We start from the raw sequence: 11,055 nt of genomic DNA on the forward strand, positions 1-11,055 counted from the left end.
TTGGACCTTTGACCCCTAGTGGAGGGTGGACATCATGTTCACGTGATGGACCAGATAACCCGTCTCCCCGGCTCCGAACGCACAGCCAGCCAGCTGCCGTCTCACGTGACCACGCTTGTTTGTAATGCAGCCTCTGCATAAGCATAGTCTGATAATCGTTTGCACTCTTTGGTCAAAACACTTTCATGACATGTGTGTGACATTGTGAAATTGACCTTGAAGTAAGTGTGTTTAATTCTAGAAACCAAGGGTCTCGCACCTATCCCCTTTAGGTCAGCGCTTTGACAGGAGTTAGACGCTGCGGCGTGGAGTCTAGATGTGTGCAGACCGATGGCCCTCAAGCAGATGACTCTGCTGATAGTACATGTCGGTGGTGGAGCAGGCAGTCGGGGGAACGCGACGGGGGGGCTGTTTCTCAACCAGACGACGACACGTGAAGAACACGCCTCCACGATGATCACCCGGCAGCTGTGGCCCTGACCTCCGACCTCTCTCTCCGACCCTCTGTGTATCTCCCACCCCATCTCCCTCGCTGTCTCTTTGATTTCCTCCCCCTCTTTCTCTCTCTCTTTCTCTATGCCCAACTCTCTGTACTTTGGTTTCTGTCTCTCTCTCTCCCCCCCTCTCTCTCTCTCCCCCCCTCTCTTAATCCCCTCTTCCTCTCTGATTCTCCCTCTTGTTTTTATTCTCCTCCTCTTCCTACCACTCTCTCTCTCTAGTATCCCCCTCTCCTTAATCCCCTCTTCCTTTCTCATTCTCCCTCTTGTTTTTCCTCACTCTCTCCTCTTTCTTTCCATCCCCTCCCTCAAATGGTGTGGAGAGAATGAGAATATATACGGTCTCTCTCTCCATCTCCCCCACCCCTCTTCTCTCCCTCTTTATCTCCCTCTTCTCCAAAATGGTCTAGGAGAGGGATTTATGTAGCCCCTACCTCCCCTCTCTGCCCCCCTCCAGAGGTAAGGAGTTGGAGTATGTAGACAGGGACAGGTTTGACCTCCAGTCTGTGTAAATAGCAGCGTAGTGACATGTGCTTCATGTTATCCAGTCTTGGACAGCCGTCCACACAGCCCAGAGCAAATCTTAACAACGCACCGAGCAGCTGAAACGCTCTATTTCAGGGAAATGCAAAAAAAATCTTTTATATTTAACACAGATCTTTACCACAAACATGCAAAGAGCGCTGCCCACAATTTCCCTGTGCCTGTAACTGGCAACTGATGTTTACATCTGATGCTTGGGTTTGGGGTGAAAAGCAGATTGGTGTGTTTGTACGTTGATTCCTGGCAGCGTTTTTTTTTTTTCCTTTTTGTGGCGCAACGACACAAAAAGGATCCCCTTCCTTCTCCGAAGGTGCACTTTAGTGTCGTTTATTTTGGTTTTCACTGACTGCCCTCGTCTAGAAGTCGGGGCTCTGTGGAGAAGAAAGCCGTCAAGTGCTGTTTGTTTTGTCAGCAGGGGAGGGGGGTCACCCGGGGTCACTGGGGCATCATTCTGGAGACTTGCCTTGGGTGTTAAGGTACTCATCATGTCTGCTGCTGTAGTTGTACTAGTAGAAGTAGTGTTAGTGGTGGTAGTCGGAGTAGTAGGGGAAGTAGTAGTAAGGAAAGTATGCCGTTTCTCGTATACGCTGTTCATAATTTGTCTGATAAAATCTCCATCATCCACCACCATTCTACAATGTATTTAAGGGTGTTATTTTTAAACATGTGAAAATATATTTCTGTAAGCTCTCTACAGGTCTAGTTTTTGGGAATATTAGAACATATTTAAGGGACCACCAGGGCAGGGAAACCAGTCAGTTTGGCGTTTCCGTGGCCATCCACCGCTAGTTCATCTCCCGCTTGTCAATCTCCCGCTGGTTCAAGAACCCTGCCTGGCTCAACAGACAGAAAGGAAGCCAGACACTGCTCTCTGCAAAAGACGGTCCTGCTTTCACTTCCATTTCTGTATTCACCCTCTACCACAACATTCACTTCATGCCCATCCCTCTCCTCTCTGACTCATGTTTTGACTTCCTTTGGAAGAGTTGAAGGAGAATAAGAAGATCGTTGAGCAGGGACACCGTACTTTGGATAACTAGAAATAACAAAGTTCTGGCCTCAAACCCCAATCTCTCCTATCTACTAGTAGGCATCCGCGAGCAAGATGCCCAAACCCCTAGCTGCCCCTTAATGACATGTATCTATCATAATTCACTGTAAACAATGAAAACCAGTGCTAAATTACACAAGAGTAGGAAATAGGTCTCCTTCCTCATAAAGGGGTGTTGATTGTTGTTCGGTAGCATGAGACTTAAGTCCATCCCGATGACATGGCAAGTCAATACCTAACCAAATGTAATTTCCATAACTAGCGGATGATTTACATAGACCTGGTTTGTGTTTAGACAGAACATGAATTTAATTCATTCCAGTGGCATGAGTGCAGTATTTTCCATTTTTATGTCAGTGCATTAATCCGCCAAAAACATATGACATCCAATAAACAACAAAATGCCCCATAATGGGTTCCACATACAAGCCTCGGCATATGAACCCAGACTAATGTCAGACCGTAACATGACATTAATTAATGTTAACTTAAGAAATACTATTTCAGTTAGCCTCATCACTTACAAATGTACACATTTATACACGTTGCACTCATACAGGACACTGCATGAGTGACATAACACTCTCATTCGCCATATTATTCCATCTTTCTATATTATTCAACAAGCTGGGATTCATGTTATCAAGTGGTCGTTTACACTCAGATCCACTGTGGAAGTTAAGGAGTCCCTTGTCAAAACATGGATCCATGCGTTGCAGAACCGATCAAAAGTCAGTGCTTTCGTCCTGAGAGGAAGAGTTAATGTCCGAATACTTCTTTGGAAGGAGGGGCTACGACGGGGCTCCGACATTAAGCAGAGCCCAGGTTGACCTTTTGCAATGGCGTCAAAACAGCAATATTTCAAACGGAAGACTCGTTGTGGAACACCTTGGCCTTCAGGCTGCGCAGGCTGCACTGGAGGGCCGAGCTGGACTCGGACTGCAGGGCCTCTGAGAACTTGATGTCGTAGGAGCGGCCGACCTGGGACTTCCTCTTCATGGAGTTCTGGATGGTCTCCGAGGTGAAGTAGTAGACGATGGGGTCGAAGCAGCAGTTGGACACGGCCAGGCACAGGGCGATGGGGTATATCGTCCGCACCACTGACTCCGCCGGGCAGCCCGGCAGCGTCTTGGTGCGGACGAGTGCGTAGAACACCAGGTTGACGTTGTACGGGATGAAGCAGAAGCAGAAGATGGACAGGTGCACGACGATCATCAGCAGGATCTTCGTCTTGTTCAGCTTGCTGCCCTGGCTGAGCGCTTGCGGCTGGCGCAGGGTCCGCAGGACCATGACGGAGCACACCACGTTGAGCAGCAGCGGGATCAAGAAGCCCACCGTCTCGATGAAGATCACCATCTTGGACAGGTGTGACTTCCACTGTTTGGACGAGAAGTTCTCGAAACAGGCTATGTGGTTGTCCTGCCTGGACGTGGACTCCAACTTGAAGCCCGTGGGGAGGCTCCCGGCCAGCACCAGCACCCACACCGCCACGCACACGATCTTGGCGTTGCGCTTGGTCCTCAGCCACCGCGAGCGCAGCGGGTACACGATGGCCAGGAAGCGGTCCACGCTGATGCAGGTGAGGAAGAAGATGCTGCCGTACATGTTGGTGTAGAACAGCGAGACGGAGAGCTTGCAGAGCACGCTCTTAAAGGGCCAGTTCTTGTTGATGAAGTAGTACACCCGCAGCGGGAGGGTGAGGACGAAGAGCAGGTCGGACACCACCAGGTTCATCATGTAGGTGGTGGTCTCGTTCCTCAGCTTCAGGGAGCACGTGAAGATGTACATGGCGACCACGTTGGTGAGCAGGCCCACCACGAACACTATGCTGAACACGACGCTGTACAGCGGGTACTTGAACTGATCGTTCTTCACACAGTCGGCCGTGCCGTTGTCCGGCAACAGGCTGCTGTTGCTCACAGCCCACGGAGGGGTGCCCTCGCCCCAACGCTGGGTGATGTTCCCCGCAGGCAGAGTGGTGTTGAACATGTTTGGTGGCACGGCGGTGGAGAAGGAGGACAAAGGTCGGGAGGTAGAGGGGAGTCAGAGAATGGGCATCCGTTACGCAAGAGCAACACAATAACGACAGCTGTCCCACACTGTGGGTCTCTCATGAATAGCCCCCCCGGATGCGTCAATCTCTCCTTTCAAAACTCGGTACTCGTAAGTAAGTCAGTGTTCCTCGAGCGCTACGGGTTCTCCTGCGCTCTGAGCATGTGGTCCGCGGGGGAACAAGGCTCACTCTCGGTGGGCCGGCACGCTGAGGTTTCCCCGAGCCATAACAGGGTGGGCTGATGACAGAGGGGACGAGGGGGGGGGGGGGGGGGGGGGGTGATGGGGGAAGCTTATGCTCTAAAGAGCCTTCCCTTAGGACTCGGCCCCAGGCTGGGGATTCCTCCCCTCCCCCTTGTCCCTTCCACACCACCCACCCAGCACCCCAGCAGCCGCGGGGCAGAAGCCGCTCTTACTTGGTTCACTAAAGGCACAAACAAATCACCTCCCTTTGTGTGTGCGCTTGTTTGTCGTCGCTCCAATCCAGTTCACCCGTGGGCTATATCCAAAACAGCAGCCCCAGGTCCAGACTGTGAATCCAATCCACAAATGTCTTTCATTGCAAAGAAAGAAAACCAAAAAAGAAAACACTTTCCTTTGTCCAAACCTTGATCCACAGCTTAATCCGTCATGGGTTTTTTATTCTCCTTAGTATGGTTGTAGAGAAAGCAGCAGCGTCCACCTTGCAGCATGTAGAACTGAGGTCCCAGCATCCACTGGGCTTCTCCAGCGTCTTCAACACAACTTCTGCTGTGCGTGTCACAATATGACTGTTACTTTTGTCTGTCTCTCCCTCTCTTTCAGGGTCTGCTGCTTCCTGCCCCCCCTCCCTTCTCTCTCTCTCTCTCTCTCTCCCTCTATCTCCCTGACTCACACCCGTTGGGTACGCACTTCTCCCTGTCTGCCCGTGACAGCCAGAGGGCTTTCTGCTAGAGTGAGCTCTTGAATAACCTCTTACTGCTGGAGCTCTGCGCACCGGCAAGACGAACTGTTTTGTTTCAGAGTTTGAGAGGAGGAGGAGATTGAGGAGGAGTAGGAGGAGAGAGTGTAATAACTCCTCCCTCCCTTTCTTTCCTGGTTCCCCCTGGTCCTTTGTGGGTAGGTGTTAAAGGGATAGTTACCCAAATGCTAGGACATTATCTGGTGTGGGTTTTACCAATGAACTGCGTCTTTAAATGCAGTAGATTGACATAGACGTGATACTATGTTTATTTCTACAGCACCATAAGTTTGTGATCAACTGCAATACTAAGTATTTCAATCATATCTAAATATGTAGTAAGATATCTTTTCAACAAAAAAAATGCTAAAAAAAATAAAATACAAAATAACTTTCATGTGAAATAAAATTATATTCAAATCAACTACCTACAAATGCCACTGGTCAATGGATCAAAGCATTCTTTGATTTTGGTTAAACGAAAAAGAACTTTTACCAAACGGAATTAAAGGTTACTGCACAACAATGATGCTGAAAGTGCCACCTCAACATAGAATAGTCTGATATAGTCTGATATAAACATAATAGAAAACATTTTCAGATCTATAATTTGATTAGATTCTATCCTTGATAGGTCAAAGGGTGCAGACATCCTTAGAATGCATTTTGAAACCGGGCCCTTAAATGAGGTCAAACATGACGTTGAATGATGTCACTAACAACATTGTGCACTGATGCAGAATACAGCTCTGAGACTCTGATTGTGTTTGAAAACAATGGTTAACATTAATAATCACAGAGAATGCCAAGAGATTGCTGTCGTCCGGAAGTTGTTGTAGCAAGTTGTGGTTCCAAGCGCACAGAGCAGGCAAACTCAGAAGCCCAGCTGTCACAATCATCAACAACGGTCGGTTTATTATTAAAGAGTCCTTTTGATGCCCACAGCATCACATGATTTATAACGCATTTCCTGGTGAGAGAAAAGCCTCAGAAGGACTCAGAAAGAGAAAGTGTCCTCTGTCTGATCCAACTGTTTCTGTGGCTGTCTTTGTCAGCGCTCTCTCTCTCTCTCTCTCTCTCTCTCTCTCTCTCTCTCTCTCTCTCTCTCTCTCTCTCTCTCTCTCTCTCTCTCTCTCTCTCTCTCTCTCTCTCTCTCTCTCTCTCTCTCTCTCTCTCTCTCTCTCTCTCTCTCTCTCTCTCTCTCTCTCTCTCTCTCTCTCTCTCTCTCCACATTCTGTCTTTAATGGGTTCTGTTGCTCTGTGTGTTAAGACATTGGGCTCTTTGTGATGAATGAAGCAGGAATTTAATAAATAAATAGACCGGTGGAACCGAGAGGGCCGTCTGTATCTTTATCAGCAGTTCGGCAGCGGAGAACTGTAAACTGTTTAAGTTTCCATCCAGTTCAGATATCACATATCTCTTTTTAATTGAGGGCCCCTGCATTTATGGATCTGTACACACGCACACACACAGACACAATTAATTAACATAGAGAAATATACACAAACACACACACGTAAACATAGATACATACACATAAGTATACAGTATTCTTGTTTCTGTATATTTGTAGACGTATTCCCGTGTTTTAGTTGAACTCTCAGTCCCACAACGTTATTGGGTCTGGGACTGAATGTTTTGGGGTTCAGTCCCAGAACTCAAAACATACCTCTGCTATCTCAAACATAACTTCAAACGTAACTTTTTCTTTTGAAAGAAACCCCTCCACACATCCATGTTGACTTCCCCGGTCGGTGCATCAAGGAGACAGCGGGGAGGGCCACCCTCCACGGCCTTGCCTTTGTCGGCCCCGGCGCAACAAAAAGAAACAAACACGAAAGCGCTCGAGGGGAAAAAGAAATGCAGAAAGCACGGAGCTATTGTCTCTCAGCGTTTCCATCCAGCACATAAACATAAGCGCTTCACATGCAAGTATGTGTTCGCTAAACAAAAACATGCCACTGGAATCTCAGGACTGTTAAAGCGCTACAATGCCAGGAAGGAGTTAGCTTCCCTCGAGGCCAACAAGCTGCATGACATAACGACTCGCCGGTCATTAGGATCAGCTTGTAAACTACTGCTGGTAGACGCAAAGAGATCCTGATCTCAAGTGTTAATGACACACAATTACACCAGCCTCAATGTTTCTGATTAATTGTAACTATAGTATACAATTATATGCAAATTCTATAAACTGGTTTATAGGTTCCCTCGTAGAATCATGTACAGCCTTTGTCATATTAAATATATGCTTGGTAAATTGCTGCCTGTATCTTTCAATAATCATGCTCCAAAATTAAATCACAAAATGAACAGCTACTTCTGCTGTCAAGAAGAGTCCAAAAATATGTTGCTTATGCATTGGTATTTATTTTAAATGAATCATATGGTTTTAAATAATCTGTTAGATTATACGTTAATACTGTATGAAATATGTTATTACTATTGCAAAAGTCTGGTTTTGTGTGTATAAATATGAAATACAGTATAGGTATGAAAGGTATTTTTGTGTATACTTCTATTCATAAAAAAACTATTACATGAATACAATGAGATTAATCAGAACTGGACCATCATGAGGTAGGACTACTCTCATAGTTTCTTAGTTTATGATCAACAGCAGTTTGTTTTGTTACACGATGAAGCCGTTGCTATTGCGTAACAGCATGTTTTTCAGTGTTCTTAGGGAATATAAATTATACTATATAGAGAAATTGACGAGCAGCTTGGGGAAAACAGAATTAATCACCGAGGGAAAAAACAACAACAAATACTGGACGGTTCCAGGAACTATTTAGCCGACCAAAGAGGCTATAGCCACCAGCAAAAAAGAGCCAGTCAGTCTGCTCTCCTTGACAACTGTAACCACGCAAAGAAAACTTGAAGGAAAAATGCCCAGAATAACAGAAAAAAAGACAGAAAGAAAGGGAAGGAAGAGGGAAAGAAAGAGTCCATTGGAGGGCCACTTCAGCGGTGGAAGTGTTCCAGCACCACGAGGTAAATCTGGCGGCCTATTGGTCGAAAGCTGGTGGAACACCACCAGACATGGCAGTGAAGCAAAGAACCCCCAGGATCTCTGCAGCTCACACCAGTAGAACCAGCTCAGGACAGACTGTCTTCGGAGGCTTGGCTCCACTGTTTTGATAGCTGCTGTTTAATTTTGTAATTATGGTGTAAGATTATACTTTAACAGCATATTGACAGTTTGAAAATGAAGGATGGTGGGGGGGGTTAGGGCAGAGTAGTACGGTTTATGTTACTACTCTGTACGACCAGCCGAAAGGCAGTAGGTTTGAACCCCCACTACCTACAGCGTTTCTGTATTTCTTTGAAAGCTATGTATCGTGGATTAACTGGAAACCAAGCCGGGAAAACAAATCGTGCAGGTGTTGAACACACCAGAACATACAGCAACTTTTCAAAGCAGAAGTATAACTTGACATTCAATGAATCAACGTCAACTGGTTCGATTTTGTGAAATACAGTATACAAATCCACTTTTAATCCCAGTATAAAAACTGAATGAGGGTACATTATGTGCCTTCGTTCTGTATTCACTCTGCAGGTATTTATGCAGTGCATGTTGATCTTATTTTATGGTTGATATGGATTGTTTAGATAGGCCTCCGCAGGGTAAAGGGGAGGTGGGGGTAGGTGGTGTGGTTGGGGGGGGGGGGGGTTCAGATGGACTGATAGCAGGGGGTCTGTCACAAGACCCCCAGAGGTCATGACCCTTACACTACCCACAATGCAGCCTACATGTCCCCTGTGTGTGTGTGTGTGTGTGTGTGTGTGTGTGTGTGTGTGTGTGTGTGTGTGTGGGGGGGGGGGGGGATTTTGGGGAGGAGGTATGATGATCCCCTGGCTATGCTCTTGTCTCCCACTTTTAAATAAAGATATGATCCATTTGAAGCCAACGTAAACACTGGCCCCACCGTTGGTCAGTTTTGGAATGCTAAAAATGTCGTTTCAGATGAAGGTGTGCTGAAGATGGAACGATACATTCTGGAAGAGAACATGATGCTTAAGCTGACAGTCAGCGGTGTGTCCAGAGTTGTAGGGGGGCCGAGGAGTGGCACGTAACAAGACGCTCTTCGCTAACATTGAAGATCGGTGCATAGAATCATTTACAAAATGACAAAATGAACCAGGCAAATGACAAATATTGCATACAATGAAAAAAATGGTTAACATTGAGAAGTTAAAGGGGAAGTGAACTGTTTCCGCTTGAATAAAAATACTTTACTGTAAGATAAAATGTGTAGATATTTTGGAGAGTTCTAACCCTGCGTTCACACCAAAAGATGCAAAAAGTTGACGCGCGTCGTGATCCCATTCAAAGTGAATGTAGAGACGCGTTGCTGCTTTGTTGCCGCAGCATTTGCTGCCGAGAAAACGGGCAGCAAAACTTGATTTGCTGCGCGTCAAAATCTGATTTGCGGCGCAGCGGGCACGGGAATGCCGCGCCGCAAATCAGCGAGTTGAAATATTTCAACTTTTGACGCGCCGCAAAACTTTGACGCGCCGCAAAACTTGATTTGACGCGCCGCAAAACTCAGGCGTCAACGCGTTCGGGCAGCAAATGCATCTTTTGGTGTGAACGCAGGGTGAGAAGGGGGGGGGGGTGCAGGGGGGGAGTGTTACGACCTACAGCAACTTTGTCATACTTCTTTCTTTGTACTGTTATTCTTTATGAGCGATATTGTATATAAAATGCATATAAAGTGTCCAAGAAGCTTAACCCTTTTTCCGGACGTGCCCATCCACCGTTGGCCAGGGGGAGCTCCCTGCATACCTTTGTCGTGACGTCAAAGTGCGTGTGCATGCATAAAATTGTGTTGACTACCCGATTTTTTGGAGTTTGAAAAATATTAATTAGGGGGGGGGGGGGGCATGTGCCAACCCAGGCCCTACCATGGACACGCCCCTGCTTACAGTTAGCCTGACAGTATGTCATCGTGGGCTAGCAAAGTACAGGCCGTCTGTACATGTGGTTGCACAGCTTGTCTATTGTTAGTAGGCACTACAGTTTGCCTGGCAGTTGGCCTCATCGTGACCTCACAGGTCTCAACAAACAGTCACACTTCAGCGACAAGTTCCCTTTTACTGGCTCTCTTTAGTGGAGGCTAGACAGCTGGCGCTGGTGCCAACATGATTTGTGCTGTGTGATAGGATTCTGCTTAGGATTACTGACTGACATTTTGTGGAAGTGAACTTTTGTGGAAGTGAAGGGAACTAGTTACATCTCTCTAACTTTGTAAAAAAAACACTTCTTAAAATTAAACTGAGGTTTCCTGTTAATATAGATCCATCATCGTTTCTCAGAGAACCAAACCATACCTTTCAGCGAGAGCTGTTTTTATGTTTATTGGGTTGAGGAAACACAATGTAATTGCGTTAAACTGCTGGATAATGACCTCTTCAGAGTAACCAAGTGTGGTATTTCCGTGTTGTTTAGTTTGAGAGCACAGGATAATTCCCATGGGAAGGGAACAGGAGATCTCTGGCTTGTCTCAGACCCCAACAGCACAACAAACTTGTCTACGGCTGCCTGAGAGGGTCATTTATGGCCAGGGAAAATTGATAGTGACCATTAGGGGAAAGTTCATAACATCAAGCCTTACAGTAAAAATTCAACAGTGTTATTTTACTTACAAAGCCTTGCATTTTCTTTACCTTAACTTTGAATAAATAATGTTCCAACAGACCTAAACAATGGTTAACACACATTCAAAACTTTCCCACTAATTACCTGAACAGGAAATGATTTACCTGAACAGGTACTTTATCGGTTTTAACGGTTTAGACAGACGAGGCCGCCAGTAATAAATCCTGTTGATCTGGTTGAGGTGTGGGGGTTTTGGGGATGGGTTTGATCAAACAGTGTTGCAGGTTAGCCCGGCCCTACGCCTTATTATGGACATGAGGCGTGTGTGTGTGATACATATTGGCAAGAAGCAGACAATGGAAT

General features: G+C 46.4%; 1 protein-coding gene across 1 annotated transcript; it reads right to left on the reverse strand.

Moving 5' to 3' along the window:
• Positions 1-1,153: 1,153 nt before the first annotated feature.
• Positions 1,154-4,410, reverse strand: lpar6a (lysophosphatidic acid receptor 6a). Its single transcript, XM_056612111.1, has one exon. The coding sequence runs from the start codon at positions 4,078-4,080 to the stop codon at positions 2,953-2,955; it is 1,128 nt and encodes a 375-aa protein (XP_056468086.1). The 5' UTR covers positions 4,081-4,410; the 3' UTR covers positions 1,154-2,952.
• Between the last annotated feature and the right edge of the window lie 6,645 nt (positions 4,411-11,055).

The sequence above is a fragment of the Gadus chalcogrammus genome, chromosome 16 (assembly GCF_026213295.1).
Source record: "Gadus chalcogrammus isolate NIFS_2021 chromosome 16, NIFS_Gcha_1.0, whole genome shotgun sequence".
Lineage (NCBI taxonomy): Eukaryota > Metazoa > Chordata > Actinopteri > Gadiformes > Gadidae > Gadus > Gadus chalcogrammus.